The 20,850-nt window shown below is 44.8% G+C and overlaps 1 protein-coding gene across 1 annotated transcript in view; it reads right to left on the bottom strand.

The window, feature by feature from the left end:
* The window catches only part of LOC104964130 (partitioning defective 3 homolog B-like), a gene marked incomplete at its 5' end in the record, with an annotated part of 57,528 nt that overhangs the window by 3,935 nt on the left and 32,743 nt on the right, over window positions 1-20,850 (bottom strand). Inside the window, one exon of the mRNA XM_010792851.1 lies at window positions 7,779-7,855. Coding sequence (XP_010791153.1) covers window positions 7,779-7,855 — 77 coding nt within the window. The remainder of the gene's footprint in view (window positions 1-7,778; window positions 7,856-20,850) is intronic.

Genomic DNA, 20,850 nt, shown 5'->3' with positions numbered 1-20,850 from the left:
GTTTTAATATTCCAATTACGTCTACAAACCCAAAATAAATAAACCGGAGTTTGTATGAAAAGTACCAGTTTAGGTAACCTTAAATAGGTTCTTTGTTCAATTCGTTGGTGGCATGAATGAAATAGGAAACATTCCTGCAGTGCCTGGGTACATGGGTCTGGATGACCTTTGACCCTGGTGTTACATGGCTTAGTAGTCCAGGAGTAGTGGCTTTATGGGTCCTGCTCATATGGGACCACTTATCTTTTTTTATCAGACAGGAGAGTGTCTACATTTAAGTGTTTTTGCAGGAGGAAGGGAAGCAAGAATCCAACGTTTGAATTAACCCAATTAAAATGTGTAATATTATTGTTAAAACATTGCATGGAAGCAGAAATCGTGGAAGTCCTGACATATTGTGGTAACTAGCACTTGTGTGTGTGTGTGGGCAAGCAGCTGGGGGATTAGGGGGTCCACAGGCCTCAGTGACCCACAGAGAGCTCCTCAGCCCGGGTCACACAGCTGGCTGCAGGCTGGATGAAGTGAATGTGTTCAGTCTTTGTGTTTCTGTGGACCTCCGCTAACCTGAAGTGTCCAACAACCAAGTCAAATGTCCAAAGCCGAGCCAGAGGACGAGTGTGTGGTTGCGCTTGTATATCTAGATGTTGAAGTGAGATCTTTTAGCACTTAAAATGTCTTCCGTTATTCCTTGTATACGTACCCTGGTGATATAGCTATTTCTCATTGGTCAGAAGAGGTCGTTTACTCATAACATTCATAAAGTGCAAATTTCCATTCTTATTGATCATGTTATTTCTTTAAATACATGTTTTATTTGATCAAACGTAAAGTTGCAATGTATTAAATGCTCTCTAAATTGCATGCATTTGCAACTAAATGAACAAACAAATAGCGAGGCAGAGAGGAGAGGAGGAGGCAGATGTGTCTCTGAGCCGATGTGGAGCAGCTACAGGGTGTGATGTGAGCCTCAGGGACCAGGAGAGTGCAGCGCTGTAATGACACGCCGTGTAATACATCTGACTCACACTTCCAGCACATCAGCACCATATACCTCACCCCACCTCCCTCTGAGAGCAGCCTGAATATTACATCCACATGTGAGCAGGGAGTGTGTGTGATTACAGTGAGAGGAAAAGTGTGATCTGGTACTGAGAGAGTGTGTGCTTCCGCCTTATGACAGTCGGGAATGTGTGTGTATGGTGGAAGCATGGGGAATAAGGGGTGGGGGTTACCCTACACCTGCCCCAAGGAAACGGAAGGAGGAAATTAGTAATTCCCCCTCCACCCAAATTCTTATTAGAACCCCCACACTGGTCCTCCTAAACAGCTGGAAAACAACATGTGTCTCCCACCAATACCCGTGTTTATGCAAAGATGTTTCATTCAGAAAAAGCACTGACATATTATATTTATAACAAACCTTTCTAGAGCCATAAAGAACACCTTAAGCAATGAACATGTACCTCCTACTACTAACCTGCTCTGCCTTCAGTTTCAAGTTTGTGTTGTGTGTTTGTCTGCTTTTGTTCCCACACATGCATAAAAAATGAGTGCAAATGTTAAACTGCACTCACATTAATTTCATTTGCACATTTCATTCATTAATACGAGAACATACAGATGCAGCACCGAGGCATATGTAAGCACATCTGCCAGCGATGTGCTCACCTGTTAGCCAACTGACGAGCATAAGACACGCGTTGCATGCAAAATGAAATAATTGCTCTGCAGAAAAACAGCTGCTGCACTTCACTGCCAAACACTCCCACACACACACACACATTCATCTGATGTGTACACACACTTTTCGGGGTAAATTGTGTCATAATTTATAGAGATATCAGCTGGAAATGTCTTCAAAATCCACAGTCTATGGTTTAGTTGAAGACAACAGATAAAACACAGTCATGAATGATTGTTAATTAAAAAATATGTAATACGGTATGTTTAGAAAATTGACATACTCATTAGTGAATGATGCATTCTCCAGATTCCCCAAATTCATCTTTGTCCTAACCCTGCACACACACACTCGCTAATGGCGCTGTGCTAGCTGAGTGCTACGGACACAGAGCAGGCCCCTGGCTCCGCTGCAGAGGAAACCATTAGCCACTCTGCCCCGGCCCGCGAGGCAGCGCTGCTAATCAAACCCCGCTATGTCAACAACAGCAGTGGAAAATGGGCTCTCACCAACACACATGTGCCTGGTCTAAATGGGCCCGTGTTTACGCTCTCTGCTACTACCGAGCGGTGACGAGGGATGTGAAGAGTAGCAGGGCAGGTAGCAGAGGGGACGGATAGAAAGGGAGGCTTTCTGTTGGAAATGAGAAGGTGAGGAGAGACAAGAGGCAGCGGGACATCAGTGTGTAAACTCAGAATAGCTGCTCTCATAAAGCTCAGAGGACTCATTCATGCTTTAGTGATGTCATGCTTTTAAGTCCAATCCGCAGAAAGAAGTCCGGTCAATTTAACTTCAGCTGTGAACAACAAACATCCATGATCAATGGTGGCTGAAATGCCCGGAGCGCAAAAGAAGGGAAGAGGTAAGAAAAACAAAGCGTTGGACATCAGACAAATCAGTAGAAGAAGAACGACAGGAAGTAAACACTAACAGGAACACAGGGCTCTGGAAGTGTTCTAAGTTAAACAGTAACCTCATCGCTGACCATTACACCTCACCTCATGTCTTTATGCTAATCACATTTAAATACTGCTCCTATCCAGAGTCAATCAAAATCACTGCAAGTGCTTTCCTTGGCCAACCAAAAAAGTAGAAGAAGCTGTTGCTAAGGCGGTCAAAGGGCAGATTTACGTCTTGGACAGTTCTCAAAGAGGGAGAGTTATCACGTAATGGAGACATGTTGAGGGAGCAGCAGCTAACGACAGAAACAGATGGGAGAGACTTTAAGCTCGCTGCGACTTTCTCAGATTGTTTGCAGTTCAAACTTAGTTCACTGTATGCCCTTTCTATTATATTTTATTGCATCCTGTGCAAAGAAGAAGAAGACATTTCAATGCCTGCTGACCTGTCTTCCACAGAGCTGCTCGTCAGTGTCTGTCTGCAGACTGAACGTCAGGCAGACTTGTACGCGACTAGTCTATGTAATTCTAACTGAGAGCTAATGAACATTATCCGAACGGGGGACCATGAGAGCTGCTAGATCTTCGTTACTCAAAGAGGCTAGAACAGAGAATCGGACCTTGTCACAGGACGGATATTGCCGTGTCATCGCAGGGTAAACACGGCTGTAATTAATAACATGGTATAGGAAGAAACCACGATTACATTGAATAACAGCCGTTGGTTCTATGCAATGACACTGGGCCTACGTCTGGTCATCTTGATTTAAAACTTATTCAAACGGTTAATGGATTTCCAAGATTGTTGTCGACTAATAATTTCAGAAATAAAACTTTCATTCCTGAGCTCCGAAGCCTCAAAGTGTATGTTTTGGTTTATTTATAAAGAGGTGATTTCATTTTCCTGAACGCAAACCTGACTTTGGGAACAACGGAATAAGGGGAGACGCTAAGGTAGAAGTGAAAAAAGGATTGATGGAATCAGAAAACAGTTATTTTAAACAGGTAAAGCCACTGGTGTCTAGCTAGCTAAAGCTTTTCATTTCTACTGATTCCATTACACTTCTCTGTGGCTGAGGACAAACACCGCTGCCTAGTCTGCACACCAATGGGATCCCTCATAAAGGGCCTGCAAATAAGAGACGGGGGCAGGACACCTCTCGGGAAATCAAACACAATAATCCCCACATTGCTTCAGATGCTCTTGGGTTGCTTATTTAACAATAAAAGACAGGGGTCACATCACCTTTTAAACCAATCACAGAGGGTCTTGGAAATGCATCAGCAGCTGTCATGGGCCGAACGCAGAAAAACGATTACGAAGAAAGACTCTCCAGGACCGGAGAAATTAAATAAGTTACGGAGACAATAACTCTAACTGAGTTGGGCGAGTTTTAAGTGAGTCATTCGACAGCTGGACAGCAGCGGGCCGCGGATCACTTGATCATTTATGAAACTGTGAGAAGCAGAATGGGGTTTTAATAAAGATGAGACGAGGGCAGAGAAAATATGATTTCTCCCCTGACCTTGAAAATACCATCCGGACTCTACGGGGGTTTCAAAATACAGGATTTAACGATATTGCAGATTTGAAATAAATACAAACAGTATTGGGGGATAAGGGAGATTTTTTGGGAGGTTTTTTCCAGTTGACCAAATTAGAAAGCAGTTTTCAATATTCCTCCTTCCTTCCTTTATTTACTCACCTATTATAATCAACACATTACTTTCACTCAGAAGTCATTTATTATTTTCTATTTTGTGTTGCTAAGTGTGTCCAGTCTTGACATGGCTCATTAAGGCCTGAGCAGACAAAGCCCTGGGTGAAAATGCTCATGTGCTGAGGCATGGAGGAGAAAATCAAGTGGCTGTAAGACTGGGAAAGTGTGTGCACTTTTCAGGAAGGTCGGATAAGAGTCCTTAAGGGGTACTTCCCCAACATACCGGAGGACACTCAACATGCTGAGGACAATCAAGATGCTGCCCTGTGGTTTTTAAGGGGGGGGGGGGCCGAGAGCGCCTGATGAGAGCACTAAGCGTTCAGTCCACAAACAAAAGAACCTGAGAGGCTCCTTGACAGAAAGAGGTACGTGATAAAAGGTCTTCAGAAGTCCAAAAGTGGAGGAGCGACTGACACGAAGGGCACTACACAGCGAGCGTTGCTGGCTTAAAAAGGAGATCCAAACCGAACCACACACACCAAACAGAAAGTAGTGCCAACTCTTGTAAACCTTAACATTTCCTCCAATGATCAACAAAATAACGTTGACTAATTTCGGCTGTACTCTATTAGACTGAACATCATTTGGATCCGTACCGAAATAGATCCAACGTCGGGTTCTAGTTCTCTAAAATAAACGGTATCTATGTCACAAGCTACATCTTACAGATTTTCTTTCTTGACTCCCTAGAAAACGTAGAATCAGCAGCCTGTGACAACCTGGCCTCACACACCGTGCCTCCTCCTCCTCAGTGGGTCATCTCACTGTCCAGATGTGGCAGGAGCTTCCTAAGCTGGTGTGTGTTCATTCTGACTCAGCGACTTCACATGAATCAACCAATTATCAGCCACAGCCAGCACCGTTGTCGCGCCAACCCGGCCCTCCTAATCCAATCACCTTGGGGGAGCGGGTCAGGGGTTGCTCTGATTGGATAACCCCGGGCTGGGTCGCCGAGCCCATGACCCGCTGCTTTGAATTGGTAACGATGTTAATATTCTCCATATGGCGGTGTGTGTGTGTGCATCTGTGTGTGTCCCCAAGCACAGAGCCTCTCCGCAGGCTGAGCTGCACCCCGGCGTTAATGGCTGACGGAGACAGAGGTAAGAGCCAAAGTAGCACTATCCCCCCCCCCCCCCCCCCTCGGGGCCAACCACTCGACGCAGCCCTCTCTCCAAATCCTCTTTCCCAGACTTCAGCTCCTCAAGTTGGCTGCCGCGCTGTTGCTCTCGGCACTGAGTCCCAGGCGGAGGTCCGTTTTCCTTGTCATCCACTCCTTCAGGTCTAAAGAGACTCGTGATTTGAGGGCTGGGAATGACAGATCTGCCAGTGAAGGGAAATCTGATAAAAACAAGAAGGTGGGAAGGCAACTTGGCAAACCTACTGCTTTCTTTTTGACTGGGAGGAAAGTGGAATACGCTGTAAGTTGAACGCATGTAATAAAAACAGATCCAAAAACACTGAAATCTCAAAATGCAACGGGCCATATTTATGTGCTTTCTTCTGGAGAGCTACAACGAGGATGGACGTGTTTGACACTTAAAGTGAAATATTCAAATGTGAGCTTCAATTTCATCGCCATCCTTCTGACTCATTCCTCTCCTCTCTCCCATCTGTGAGGTGCTTTGCTACATCTCCTGTACCACACACACACACACACACACACACACACACACACACACACACACACACACACACACACACACACACACACACACACACACACCTCCTTCACTCCCACCCCTCCAGCTGCAGCCCCAGCCGGCTCCACACAAAGGCAGGCCAAATGTATGCTAATGGGAGCCAGGCCAATGGTGGAGCCGCACTCATTTTGAGAGGAAATGGCTTTCAATAATGGTGGCCCCCGGGGGGATTTCGCACAAAGTTCAGCTCCACTTTGAAAAATGCATTCAATTCACTGCTGTGTCTGCTCTCTCTTTTTCTCCTGTTCTTCCCCTCGATGAAAAAAAAGAAAAAAAAGATTTCCCGGAATATATTTGCGTCCTCCCTCCTCTCGCCTCTGTATTTATGCTAGTGGGAGTTTTTGAGGGGGGGGAACTGAGGAGTCATGATTTATCTTTACAGAAACAAGTACACAAACATGTGAGTTTGAATAGTGTTCAAACTCTATCTGGCACTGCTCCTCTGCCTTTTGTTGCATTTCAAACGAATCCTATCCTATGGGTCTAAAAATACTTCAAAGAGGAGATAAACAACAATTAGATAGCAACGGGAACATTTCTTGAGCTAATGAACATTAACCGAACCGTACTTTTTATCTGAACGCCTCAAAATATAAGCCACAGAACATGAGAGCTGCTACATCTTCATTACTCAAAGAGGCTAGAACAGAGAATCGGACCTTGTCACAGGACGCATAGGCTGTAATTAATAACATGGTATAGGAAGCCGTTGGTTCTATGCAATGACACTGGGCCTACGTCTGGTCATCTTGCTTTAAAACTTATTCAAACGGTTAATGGATTTCCAAGATTCTTGTCGACTAATAATTTCAGAAATAAAACTTTCATTTCTGAACGCCTGGGGAGGTTTTCAATTTTCCGGACTTGCCTCAATATTATTCCGGAGAAAGTTCTGATAAGTGCTTCTTTTATCTGCGCCTGAGTGCAGTCTGAGCTGTCAAAGGTCATGCAGGTGTCTCTCGGTGTGTCTGTCTTCATTTGGGTTTGTCTCCACAGCTGGATAATCTGTCCCTGGGCTCATCCTCATGTCCCTCCTCTCCCTCAGATTCTCAGTGTGTGTGTGTGTGTGTGTGTGTGTGTGTGTGTGTGTGTGTGTGTGTGTGTGTGTGTGTGTGTGTCGAGCTGGTACTGATGTCTGAGCCTCCCTGGTGCCTGTCATATCAGGGGGGGCAATAACCCATGAAATGACTGTTCTCTTTTTCTCACTCCATCCCGGTGTCCCTTCTCTTCCTCATTCTCGTCCTCTCACTTTCCTCGCTCCACTTCGCTTTCAGGAGGGGGGGCGCCAACATCACAAAGATGGCGCTTGCTCGGCGTGTGCACACACACACTCTCACGGACTGTAATGTGGAGAGGTATGTGTGTGTACCTCATTTGAAATTGGAGAGTTTAAACAAATAAAAAGGAACATGTGCGGTTCTGTTAAACCCACACTAGAGGGTATACATTCTTCATACCACCCCTCTGCGTGCGTGCGTGCGTGCGTGTGTGTGTGTGAGATCCTCCTGCATGTGCCCTGCTCTCTGGAGAGCTGAGCACTCCTATTCCTAGGATGAGTAGACGCTCCCAAGGCAAACACTCCAGATTTAATTATAAGCTCCAAAGAGGATTAGTCTGTGCTGTGTGTGTGTGTGTGTGTGTGTGTGTGTGTGTGTGTGTGTGTGTGTGTGTGTGTGTGTGTGTGTGTGTGTGTGTGTGTGTGTGTGTTGGAGACACAAAGGGAGGGAGTGGCAAAGTTATCCCTTTATTTCCTGCATGGTGGACAGAGTGGTCTCACCTGGGTTGTGTGGGGTACTGCCGGTCCACCTCTTCGTAGCGGGGCGCTGTCCGAGACTCGGCTCCTCTGGGTACCATCTGTGAGGAGAGGCAGGATAGAAAAACGTAAGGAGACTAAAAAGGTCCAAGGATCAGTCCGACAGCCAAAACACCCTTGAGCAACTAGTTTCAGAGTCATATTGGAATGATAGAAGGTAGATTACAAAAATTAATTAAGCTGTTTGCGGATTGTCGGCCTACTGAAGCAGAGCAAACTTCTCCTCAGGCTTAACCTCAGATATATGGAAATTAAGTGGACGAATATTCAGTATTTACATGTATCGTGTGCAGCCAAACAAGAGAGGAAGAACTCATGCAATGCCCCACATGTGGTAACGTAAACACACGTAACCACATGTAAGCAGCGTGCCCCTACATTCACCATGTGTGTATTGTTCATACAAACATGCCAGTTATATGAAGAATATGACATTATAGGGTAGGTTGTTCACGCTGCCATCCACACACTAGGATGGGATTGATTAAAGTCAGAACTCTGGTGAGCTCAGCACAGGCAGTATGAGAAAAATAAAAAGCTGTTTGAACATTAAAGCATGGAAAGATGTCACACTAAATACGAATGTGAATCTGAAAACTAACATAATATGTCCTCTTTAAAGTTTTTTGTGAGCTCACATGTAGAAAAGCGTGCCTTCATGTGCTTGCACGATAGGTGCAGGGTTACAGCAGTACTCAGGGGTTTAAACAAAGACAGAGAGGAGAGAGCATACAGTTTCAATCATCTGGGTTCTGGGCTCTGTTTCCACATACAAACACAGGCTGTTGACTCAGAGGACATTTCACCGGTCAAACACACCACACACCACTGTAGCGTGACATACACACTCCAGCAGTCACACACTGAGGGAGCCCAACACACAACAACTGACATGTGTGTACATAAACACACAATCACAGGTCCAGCAGACCCCCACATCTAAAGAGGTAAACACGTTTAGTATCTCACACACACACACACACACACACACACACACACACACACACACACACACACACACACACACACACACACACACACACCAGAGTCTAAATGACTCCGTGAAGGACGAGTGTATCGCTGTGTTTTGCATGTACGTATGAGTTTAAACTCATTCTGCATGTCAATGCCTCAGCGGCGCATTACCAGATATCATTAACATGTAATGCTGGAAGTTCTGATGCCTCGGAATGGGAGCCAGGAAGTGAAAGCACATCAGAGGCAAGGCTGCTGCGCCATTCACTAAAGTGGCTTTGTGCCTGTGTGTGTGTGTATATGTTAATATTGTGGATGTGCGCAGGTTTAATATGATGTCTGGAAGCGGATGCTCCATCTTTTGGATGGCTGTGCCTGTGCGTTAGGTAGGGGACATTATGCGTAATGTGAGGTAAAGGGGACATTAGTCTCAGAAAGAAGCTGGGACTCAGGTGGGAGGCCTTCTGTGTGTGTGCGACCAAGTGTGTGTGTTTCACAAGACATCATACATCTTGTGAGTGTGAAGCGCACCAGAAGGGAAAAGGAAGATTAGGAGGGGAGGAAATGTGTGTTTGGATAAAATGAGTGATACTCTTTGTCCACTGATTGTATTAACATAGTAGCCTGCAGACATAGGCCTAAATGATTCCTTTATTAACTCCACACACACACACACACACACACACACACACACACACACACACACACACACACACACACACACACACACACACACACACACACACACACACACACACACACACACACACACACACACACACACACACACACACACCCTTTTCTGCAGAAGCCCATTTCCCCAAATTAGACAGCCAGCTTCAGTGAAAAAAAAACAGCTGTGGAACGCACACACACACACACACTCGCAAGTAAACAAACACACAAAATAAGTCTCGGTCTCACCATGGCAACTGGTAAAACAGCAAAATGAAATTCATCCAGGTTAGAGACAAAACGCAGCAGTAAAAAAACTTCTGAATTGGCGGTCAGACAGAAAACGGCCTCGTCTTCAGAGCACCGGAGGCGGGAACGTTGATGTTTGTTATTCCTCACACGCAAGTTCACGTCCTCATGCTGAACCTGGTGACATCACATGTGTATCTACAGTATATGTTTGTGGTTATCAGTGGAAAAGTTAATGTCTTGTGCAGACAGTAGCTGACAGAAAGCCAGATTCTCTCCAGACTGCCTGCCAGACCACAATAGAGAATTTCCCTTTTCTCATTACCGTGTCATGTGGGAAAATTGTAAAGTTGGAAGACTTTCTTAATCTTTCACTGCTGTTGTGCGTAATCTACACCCAAAGCTTACAATCAGCAGATCCTCAGACTTGCTTTTTAATACTTTGTCATCAGGGAGAGCAAATCAGCTTAAACATATCAGGAACAATCTTTGTTGTAAAGAGTATAATTGTGCAGAGTCATTGCTGCAGCTGACAAACGCTCCGGCAGAGTGCTTGGCACGTGTGTGTGTGTGTGTGTGTGTGTGTGTGTGTGTGTGTGTGTGTGTGTGTGTGTGTGTGTGTGCGCATGTGTGTGTGTGTGTGTAGCATGAAATATGGCCACACACATAGACTGTGTGCTATTAATGTTGTCCTGTGTGATTTAACAGCGCTGTGAATTGATAGGGCTACAGTGTGACGAATGAGAGGGGGGGCTTCCATCCTTCATCTGCTGAGGCCTGCATTTATATCGACAAAAACACATAATAATAAGTCCTGCAATCCGGTGTCCATTCGTCTGCTATGAACACAGACACTGGGTGTTTCTCAATGTCGAGTAAGGATGCTCCAGAGCCACTATTTCAAGCATACTACGTCATCGAGTCCCGCCGAAGGACAATGTCCAGCATACTTGGAATTCTACCGAGCCCGGCGTACTTCGTTTGGAGAAACTTCGAGGCTGCACATGTGTAGACTCCGCGGTCTTAAAATCCCCACAATGCTTTGCGCACGGACCAATTTCCCCAAATCTGTGGCGGAAAATGTAAGGCGCCTCATATGACGCACACCTGCACACTTGCTCCACTCTTCGTTTTCCGAATGCCAGGAAGGATTCTTGCCTCCCTTTTGAAGCAAGACGCTCGGCAGACATGTGCTACCAAGCGTGCTCGACATTGAGAAACACCCTCTGTATAAGAAGTTGACAAGTATGGTTTTCAAGCTGGTTGCCATCTTGGATGTTTGCACCAAAATGACACCAGACGAAGACGAAGAGAAGCGTCCTGTCAATCAGAAGGTAGCCCCGCCCTACAACATACCCTGCTTTAACATATATTTGACTCTGAATGTGACCATAATTTACTAAATGAACACCGAGTTGTATAGAATAAGACTTGAAACTGAAGGTTGACACCATACACTCGTGATGAGAATATTCACTGAGGTAATAAATCAAGCTCATAGTCTTCTTTATAATCTGACTTCTTGATGCAGACAGTCTCTTCCTGTTGGATATTTAAGAGCATTAAACTGATTGGCTCCACTCTGCTGGCCTGGAGGCTGCCCCCCGGCTAAAAACAAGACACAATCTCAGAGCAAACAACGAGGAGACACAAACAGCAGCGAACATGTAAATGTCTCATTAGAGCGGTGTGCACACACTTCATCTGCAGCCCTCCGCTGCAGGCAGACCCTCCCTGTCTTACACTAGTCCTTTTCAGCCGCACCAATACAAATACCCCCGCGAGGAGGACAGAAAAAGATCACACTGAGACTCTGAGCCGCAGGTGCTCCTCTGACGGAAACAAGGGAGAGTTCATGGAGTTCACTGAGCCGGTGTCTTTAGAAACATGCAATGAATGCTATTGTTGTGGGATCCTTAGAGAGGAATATACATGCATAGAAATAAGAGAAGGATGCATTCTTTTGTATAGAGATACTAATGGAGGCAGGTAAAGAGAACAGAAGCAGGTGAAGGGTCACAGAAACTGTGCAGTTCAAATAAAATGCAATTCCTGATTTCTAACAGAGGTGGGAAACAAGTATTTATTTTTGAAGTATGAAGTAAGTCTCACGTCTTTGCATTCAAGTCCCAAGTCCTACAATTAGAGCCTAAACCAATCATAATGTGCTCTTTTGGGTTTCCTGTTCAGGCTTTTCAGAACTAACTGCCTCTCTGTTGATGGTAAACCTCCTCTGCATGTCTCCTATACATGAAACCAAACGGCTAGTATGGTCAGTCTCTGAGAAAGTGACAGGAGCTGCTATTGTAACATGACTCGATGTGACATGCCAGTGATATCTGTCGGTGTGTGTGTGTGTGTGTGTGTGTGTGTGTGTGTGTGGTTTCATCTTCCCATGTGAGGATGTAACAGGTAGGGGGAAAAGACTGTTTAGCTAATTATCTACATTAGATAAGTACGAGTTGTACATGCTTTTGCTAAGTCCCTCTACAGACTACTTTATCTGTCTGAATACATTTGCTAAGCTCTCAAACGGTTTGCATAAACTAAAAATGTCTAAATGTTTACACGCTTCAGAGAACTTTGAAATACAAGTTCTACTTTCCCCGAAATGTACTGACGTCACTGGCTCGAAGTAGACAAACAGAAATATGTTTCACAACCCATGAGAGCATTTCATTTGTTTAAAGGAACATTTTATAACTGGATGATTGTTATATCCTTGAATGGGCATCCACATATAAATATTTGGGGAAATGAATTGATTGCTATTCTCTACAATACAGCCATATTTAACATTAATAGACCCGTATAACACCCCTATTTAACCATTACTACACCAATATTACACCTATGTTCCACCATTTTAACACCCATACCCGTTTCACTGTAATTACATCCATATAAGAATGTGTTTAGACCTTCTATGGGTTAAATCAGATGTATTGTTTTTGGTTTGTTCTGATTGTAAACAGAATATTACATTTCATGTTAACTAAACTGTCCGCAATCATAATTAGTGGCTTACAGAACATTGCCCAAGAGAGGGGGACCTACATGTGTGTGTTACATGAGGCTACAATCAACTCCCATCTTTAACCTGTTCCATGTGTGTGTCGGTGTGTGTGGCCGTGGCCGTGGCAGTGGCCATGGGGTGTTGTTTATTTACTGAAGTCGTGTCCCTGTTCCTCTCCCCTCTCAGTGGGATTGTTTGCCCCCCTGCTGTTCGCTGAAATAACATCCAAATACCCCTGTGTGTTTGCGTGTGACGTGAAGTCCCCAATAGTGTGTCGTAAGGTGTGTGAGTTACAGAGAGACAGCTTGTCCCAGGTCTTGATGCACACACCCCACACACCTCTTCAGTCTTCTACCTTACGGTGACAGATGAGGGGATGTGGGGGTTGACACCACCACCATCGGCGAGGCTTTGATGAGTCACTCCAGCTCCTCACGTCCTCCAATGGCCTGCTGCAAATGTCGTGAGGTGGATGTGTTTGACCTTCACACACTTTTGATGCAACTCCTGCCAAACCCAGGCCCTCCAGAGTGAGATCCAATCGGTGTTAAAGACTCCGTTCACCCCGAGCTCATCTTGTCTCAGAGGTTTTCCTTTCCTTGATGATGAAGCAGCTCTTTTGATCCCCCGCTCTTTCAGTGTAATGTCTCACAAGGTTCCTCTCCTACGTCCTCCATCTGTTTGAGTTCCTCATCTTAAGATGTATCCATTGTCTCTTTTTCTTCTCCAGATGAACTCAATTTGAGGATTAAACGAAGAAGTAAAAGAAATGTTGGCTTTGGTTTCGAGCTGCAAGGAACAGTCGACCAGCGGGTTAACCAAACATTCTTGTATCAAGAATAAGACACAAGTTAGAATTGATCAGAACTTGTTACTACGCCATGAGAGCATTACTTAACAAGTTGGTTTGGTAAGGTGATACGGTGTGACCTCAGCAAAGAGACACAAACTTAAAGCCGCCCTTACTGAACCTCTCCTTCTTTAACTCAAACGACAGACTGGTGACGAGCTTTGAAGTGAAAGTGAAGTGAGGAGCGGAATGAGAGATTTCTATCAACTGGCAGACGGATCACACTCTGCAGTTTGCCCGTAGGCCAGAGACACGCTGAGGTATAAAGACAGACGCCAGATCAGTCCCTGTAGGCCTCCGTCAGCCCCGGATGGTGGGAGGGAGACGAGGAAGTAAAAAAAGACTCTCAGCTGGTTGCCGCGCAGCATTGGAATGAAGCGACTTAAAACAAAAGAGAAGAGCGTTCGGAGCCTCGGGGATGAGCCGCGGAGACAAGGACAGAGACGAGCCGTGGACGGAATCGCTCATTGTGACTTTGCCAAGAGAAAAGCGGGAGAAAGGTGCAAGACGTGCGAGCGGAAACTCTTGATAGCAGTGGGAAGAAACATAATGCCGGAATGAGATGTTCGCTCTTGTCTTCGTCTCCCCGGAGCGTGAGCAAGAGTTCAGCTCGTGTGTGTTTTTGGAGAAAGAGGAAGGGCTCCTGTGTTCGCCCAATCAAACACAAAGGAAAGCAATCAAGTTGGTCAAAAGGTATGACAATATTTAGCCATCTTGAAAATAAATATCTTTGCTTCACACCTCCTTCTTGGAAACAATTAAAGGGGAAATAGTAGGCCCATCTTCAGGTTTCACATTAGTATTTTGTGTGAGGTGGGAGGATTTCACAAAAGCAAATTTGTTTTCAGAACGTTAATGAAGCATCTAATCCAGATAATGTGCCTTAATCTGGAATGTGAGCACAAGAAACTACATTTGCATACAAAACATGGATTTATCTCAATTCTCTTTCAAGTACTTCAACCTAAAATTATCCTGCAAGACTGAACATTGGCTTGTACCGAGGAACTCTCCTTGCAGCGATACTTTCATTTTATAATTATTGGCTCAACAGTGTCCTTCCTTCTTTTCCCCTCTGTCATTTCCCTGCAGTAGCAGTCACAGTCACAGTAGCGTGTTCGGGCTTATTCTGGGGAGTATGATCCAAACACTAACTTGTGGCGGGGCCTGTGTAATTACACGGATCCAGAATAGCAGCGGCCCGGTCCAGAGCTGTGGGACCGAGGGGAAGGCTTTGATCAGCGCGCACAGCATCGACTGCTACACCGAGGCTCACGAGGAAACCAGGATCATGAGACTGCGCTTCGTGTAATTACAGAATTACGAGATTTCCTTCAAAAAAGTTGGTGTGTGTGAGCTGCCAGCGTGGGTTTGGCTGCAGCCTCCTAGAGAGACATGAACTCTGAAAACAGCCTCCGTTTGGCTGCGGTTTGAGCGCTTTGATGATATGTGTGTGTGTGTGTGTGTGTGTGTGTGTGTGTGTGTGTGTGTGTGTGTGTAATAGTTGCCTGATTGTGGATTGTGTGTTTCTTATGTGTTTGTGGTATGTAACCTCTTAAAAGTCCGTTATAAAATGTGTGTGAGCAGGCATTGGCACTCGTGTGTCAATGTGTGGTTGTATGTAGTGTGTATGCATGTGTGTGCACGTGTGTGTGCACGTGTGTGTAAAGTGAGTCCAGGCTACATGTTTCTAAACTTGTGATGATGACAAATAGAAAGCAGGACTGAATCCAACTTGACTGGATGCCTCAAATGTAGCTTTTTCCATGCGGATAGAGTGTGAGAGAGTGTGTGTGTGTGTGTGTGTGTGTGTGTGTGTGTGTGTGTGTGTGAGTGAGAGAGAAAGAGAGACAGACAGAGAGAGGGAGGGGAGAAAGAGCAAGCAGGAGACAGAATGTGTGTGTGTGTGTGTGTGTGTGTGTGTGTGTGTGTGTGTGTGTGTGTGTGTGTGTGTGTGTGTGTGTGTGTGTGTGAGAGAGAAAGCGAGACAGATAGACACAGAGTCATGTTGAGTGATTGTGTGTGTGCTAGCTGGTCATCCTTCACTCTTTCCTCATTAAAATATGGCAGGTGCATCGGTAAAACCTCCAATCGAGAGACACACACACACAAACACGCGGGGCATATGCTAACCTGATTAACACTAGCATTAGACTAACATTAGTGCTGCCTCCTTGAGAGAAACACCCCCGGACCAGCTGCTCCTGCTCCCTCACTTTCTTCCATATGCACACAGCCACATCTCCCACGCACCCATTCGCCTTTTCCACTTCTTTTATAAATTCTACATTTATAACAGTTTATTTGCACAAAGTTTCTAATTAATTGGACAGCGAGCAAACACCAAACATGTATTGCACACAATGAATATGCATGCTACAACATAACAGCATCTCCCAAAGGGAAATCTCCTTGTATGCCTCAGGTAGATTTTAACGTCATGTTCGAGGACACCCTGCGCTCGCCATAAATACATTACATGTTACTTATTAGACGCTTTTATCCAGAGACTTACATACTCAATACTGTGGGCAATCCCCACAGGAGCAATTTGGGGTGAGGTGTCTCAGGGACACAACGACATGCTGACTGCAGTGGGGTTTGAACCTGTGCCCCCCTGATCCCAACACCAATGCACAACCCACTGCGCCACACGCCTCCATAATCTCTACTAAACATTTTCTAAACTATCAAATATCTTTCTTTTCCATTCCTTCCCTTGTTCAGCTCGATGTGTCCCACCTTTCTCCTCATCGGGCCAATCCAACTTCACCCTACTACAAGTGCTAATCTATCTTCCCCTTAAATCTTATTTTATTAGACTTTGTGTGATTGCTTCGTCATGTTTTCTATTTTGCCTCATAAACACGCAGTGGAGGAAGTAATAATAATAATAATAATACATTTATTTTGGGGGGCGCCTTTCATAACACCCAAGGACACCTTAGAGGGTTACAAATGTACAATTAACATTTACACATTTTTTACCTTACAAATTAAAACAGTGGATTTAGTGAAGTATCAGCCGGGGTAAGACAAGACAAACAGGAAATGGACTACAGAAGGACACAGAAGGACACAGGGTACAGGGTACAGGTTATAAAGAAAATGCCAGTTTGAACAGGTGGGTTTTGATGTTGTTATGGAATCAGACTGTCGGATGTGTAGTGGCAGGGAGTTCCAGAGTTTGGGAGCCGAGCAGCTGAAAGCTCGAGCACCCATGGTTATGACATGGCTTTACAGATATAGTGAAGAGAAAAGAAAAGAAAGGAACAACAAAATAAATATATAGTTAAAGTTAAAGTCAAATAATACAAAAACAATCACACATTAAAAGCCAGATTGAAGAGGTGAGTTTTTTGAAGGTGGTGAGGTCGGTGCAGTCTCTGATTGGTTGTGGGAGTGAGTTCCAGAGGGAGGGGGCAGCGACGGAGAAGGCTCTGTCCCCCCAGGTCCGGTGATTGGTGCGGGTGGGGATGGATAGGAGGTTGGCTTCTGATGAGCGGAGGCAGCGGGAAGGGGTGTGGTGGTAGCACTGTACTTATACTTAAGTAAAAGTAATAAGTGAGTTAAGTAAAGTACATTTAAGTAAAAGCTAAATATACCAAATCTAAAATAAGTTATTATCTTAAGGGGCCATTCTCTGAATAATATATATTATATCAAAATGAATGATGCATTAATGTGTCTGTCATTTAAATGTTGCAGCTGTTAATGATGAGATAAACTGCTATACATAATCATACATAGTAAATAATCAATGCTTTGGCACAAAATGAAAATATAAATCCCAAAAATTAACATAATATGGCTCCACTAATAATATTACCTGCAAAAGAGTTCAAAGTCTGCTGCCAACATATAGTGGAGTAGAGGTGGAAATACTCAAGTACAGGTACCTTAAAACAGCTGTTTCTTTAGTACTTTCCACCACTGTGTAAACACATGTCCCCCTCTCTGTTCTCCTGCCTCGCTCCCACTCCATTATTATCTCCCTCGGGTGCCCCTCTTGTCTTTATAAGCAGCGTTCAGCGTCCCCAACAGTAGACACACAGCGGGACGGCCTGCCAGCACCCCCATTAGCACTGTGAGTGTGTGTCCTCAGGTGAGCGAGAGAAAAAGGGAGTGATGTAAGGAGGCACTTGTGAGGTAAAGGCAGTGGTGGAACAGATTTCACCAGTGAATAAATATCAAAATATAACCAGCGGTCACATCTGCAGCTGGCAATAACTTTCTGACTTCCTAACTCGCAGATCACAGTTGAATACGTGCACATCATTAGGACCGTGGGCGCACAAACCCAACGGGGCTTTTGCCTGTAGGCACATACTACCAGTGTGTGTGTGTGTGTGTGTGTGTGTGTGTGTGTGCCATCTGTCGTGTGTGTCATCTATCACGGTGACAGGCTGCTGGCGTGTTTACTTAATGATGTGGGGGTTTATTTATGAAGTGATGGCCGACGTGTGGGGAGAGAGAAAAAAGTGAACAGGGGGGAGAGATTGAGAGACAGCCCGAGGAATAGTTGACATTAAAATAATCATCAAGGTGATGGATCTCCACAACAGCACACGACATTAGATCGAGAGAATACAGAAAAGCAGGCGGCATGCGCGACGGATGACAAGTCGTATCTGCCAACCCTTTGCGAGTGCCTCTGTGTTGTGTGTTTTATAAATGACTGAGCTGTGTAGTACGTGTGTGTGCTTTCTCAATGACTTCTGTGGCTTCATTAAGGTGTCAACATGTGGGCTTGCCACCGTAGTTTACGACTCGCGCAGCGGTAATGAGTTGAAGATAAGATCCATGAGTTCATAGGGCCCGTATGTGTGGTGTGTGTGTGTGTTTTTTCTAATACTGTGTGCCTGTAATGCTCTTTGGTTACACGGATAGCATGCGACACCCTGGTGCACTTGTCGGAGTCACATGATCAGCTGAAATGGCACAACTGTACTTTTACAAAAACAGAAAACATGAATATTTTTGGCTTGAAATTGCTACCCTGAGCACTCAATCTTCTTCAAGAATTCAACCACTTTTGATAAATGCAAAAATCCGCTGCTTATTCAGAAATAATTTCTTGTACACAACTACTATCCTCTATAAACAGATTATAACTTGCTTTCAGTTTCGTCTAACTGGATATTGAAACAAGTCCAAATCAATCTTTTTACGCAGCGTTCCAGACATAGACATCAAACGGCAAAACATGATTCAGCTTGCTGCAGTTCCTTTGGCGCATTAGAGGCAGGGATATACTAGATAACTCTCCAAAGGTTTAACATAATGAATGTGCTCTACTTATAAAGCAAACAACGTGTTTTCGAATCTGTTAATCAAAGAGGTCCACAAAAACGCTATCGACCAAATCAGATTGGCTTGACTTTGACTTGTCAGTGTTTATAAATATATTTACATTTCTTCCGTTACGAAACAAAACTACAAAGCACATAAATGGAAACATGAAAGATTAACTCGACCTCCGGGGAGGTCTTACTATAGTTATGGAGGAGTGGATTTGAGCCGTGCCTATCTCCAGAGAAAAAAAAGGCACCCTGAAACTAACGACATGCAGAGCTACGTGAAGAGGCAGGTAGACCACTGGAAAAGTAGCACCATTCAAAAAACTTTCTCTATGCGGGTCTGAAACAAAGCAGAGAAAATGATGACCGTTAGTGGCACAACGGTGCGAAAGCTCTCTCCAGCAGCTACTGAAGAGCCAATCTCGGGGAACCGGAGAAAGTGAGCAATATTCTCGCGCACGCCAAGCAACAGCCTCGAACAACCTCAACCTATACAAGTGAACCAGGTAAGCCATGCTACTGATGCGGACAGTTTTCGAGATGGCACAATAAACAGGCAAACACACCATTTAATGTAAATAACAGGCCAAATAATGGATCAACGCTCTCTGTCTAATATGTTCGCTAGCTGTTAGTGTTGTTGCAGTAGCAACCCACCTTGCACTAGTTTCGTGCAGAAAGGCCACGTGAGGGTACTATTTTATTTGAACATCTTATTGTACTAATAAAAACCTTAATTTAAATATTAGAGTGTGTATTTTCTTATTTCTTTCAGTATTGTAACCGTTTATAAAAGCAAAAGGCTCACTTCAGGCCGTGATATATGAGCAGATACACGGGCCTGTCGTCCCGAGCATTGCTTGTAATTATATAACACAATGGATTTAAAGATGGGATATCTGGGCCTCCTTTTGCTTCATCGGATGTTTGGAAAAAAATTGACATCTCACTAACAATAGACCCCTTATCTATCCCTTTACGAATGTGAAGCACAACATTTTTACTGTGAGGATTGTGGAATATTGAGTTTGAAACTTTATCCGTCTGTTACAATACAAGTGTCATGTTGAAAAGTTATTCCCGACCTTGTACAGAACAAGAGGAGTCGTATGAAAAGACAATACGCCATGTGGCTTAATTGGCCATCAAGACATTACAGAGAGCCGTCATATGTAGCATAAAGAGAAAAGTAGACAGAGCGAAGGGACAGTCTGTGATTGTCATAAGTTACAAGTGTGACCGTATACACAGACAGGGGAACAAGGTGGAAGGGTCAAATTAGAGACGGGATAAAGGACAGTGACACGGATGGGAGAGGGTTAGGGAGGAGAAGATTGAGGAGGAGAGCATGAAGTCCTGTTTGAAGGCCGGTGTTGTAGCTGACACACACCCACTGAAAACGTGGCGTCTCTATACACACACACACCCGCGAGCGACAAGCTCCACCTCGAGATCATGTATATGGATGACCGCTGAGAGAATAAACCGAGAGACATGAATAAGATACTGAACCACAAGGCTGTTGTATCCCCACGGCTTTTGTTTACACCAAACGTAGCTTAGTGGGTTCCTTCGTCGAGCAAATGGACACCACACACACACACCGAGCACACAGGACAACACACACACACACACACAGCACACACACACACAACACACACACACACACACACACACACACACACACCACAGCACCCACACACACACACACCCACACCACACCACACACACACCACACACACACAACCACACACACCACAGCACACACACACACACACACCACACACACCTTCCCTTTCACGTATAAACACTGCAGAGAGGGAGCTGTCGTGGTCTTGTGTGGACAGGCTTGGGATAAACCTTTGAACCGTTCAAGGCGTACAGAGATAGCGATGTAAATAGAGCATCGCGCGGCTGGTGGTTGACGCAGCTAAAAGGCCTGATCACACACCGAAGCCACAATAGGCTGCC

The sequence above is a fragment of the Notothenia coriiceps genome, unplaced genomic scaffold, assembly GCF_000735185.1.
Source record: "Notothenia coriiceps isolate Sejong01 unplaced genomic scaffold, NC01 NC01_scaffold00036714, whole genome shotgun sequence".
Taxonomy (NCBI): Eukaryota; Metazoa; Chordata; class Actinopteri; order Perciformes; family Nototheniidae; genus Notothenia; species Notothenia coriiceps.
The sequence above is the reverse complement of the archived record's forward strand: the minus strand, read 5'-3'. Positions and strand labels throughout refer to the sequence as shown.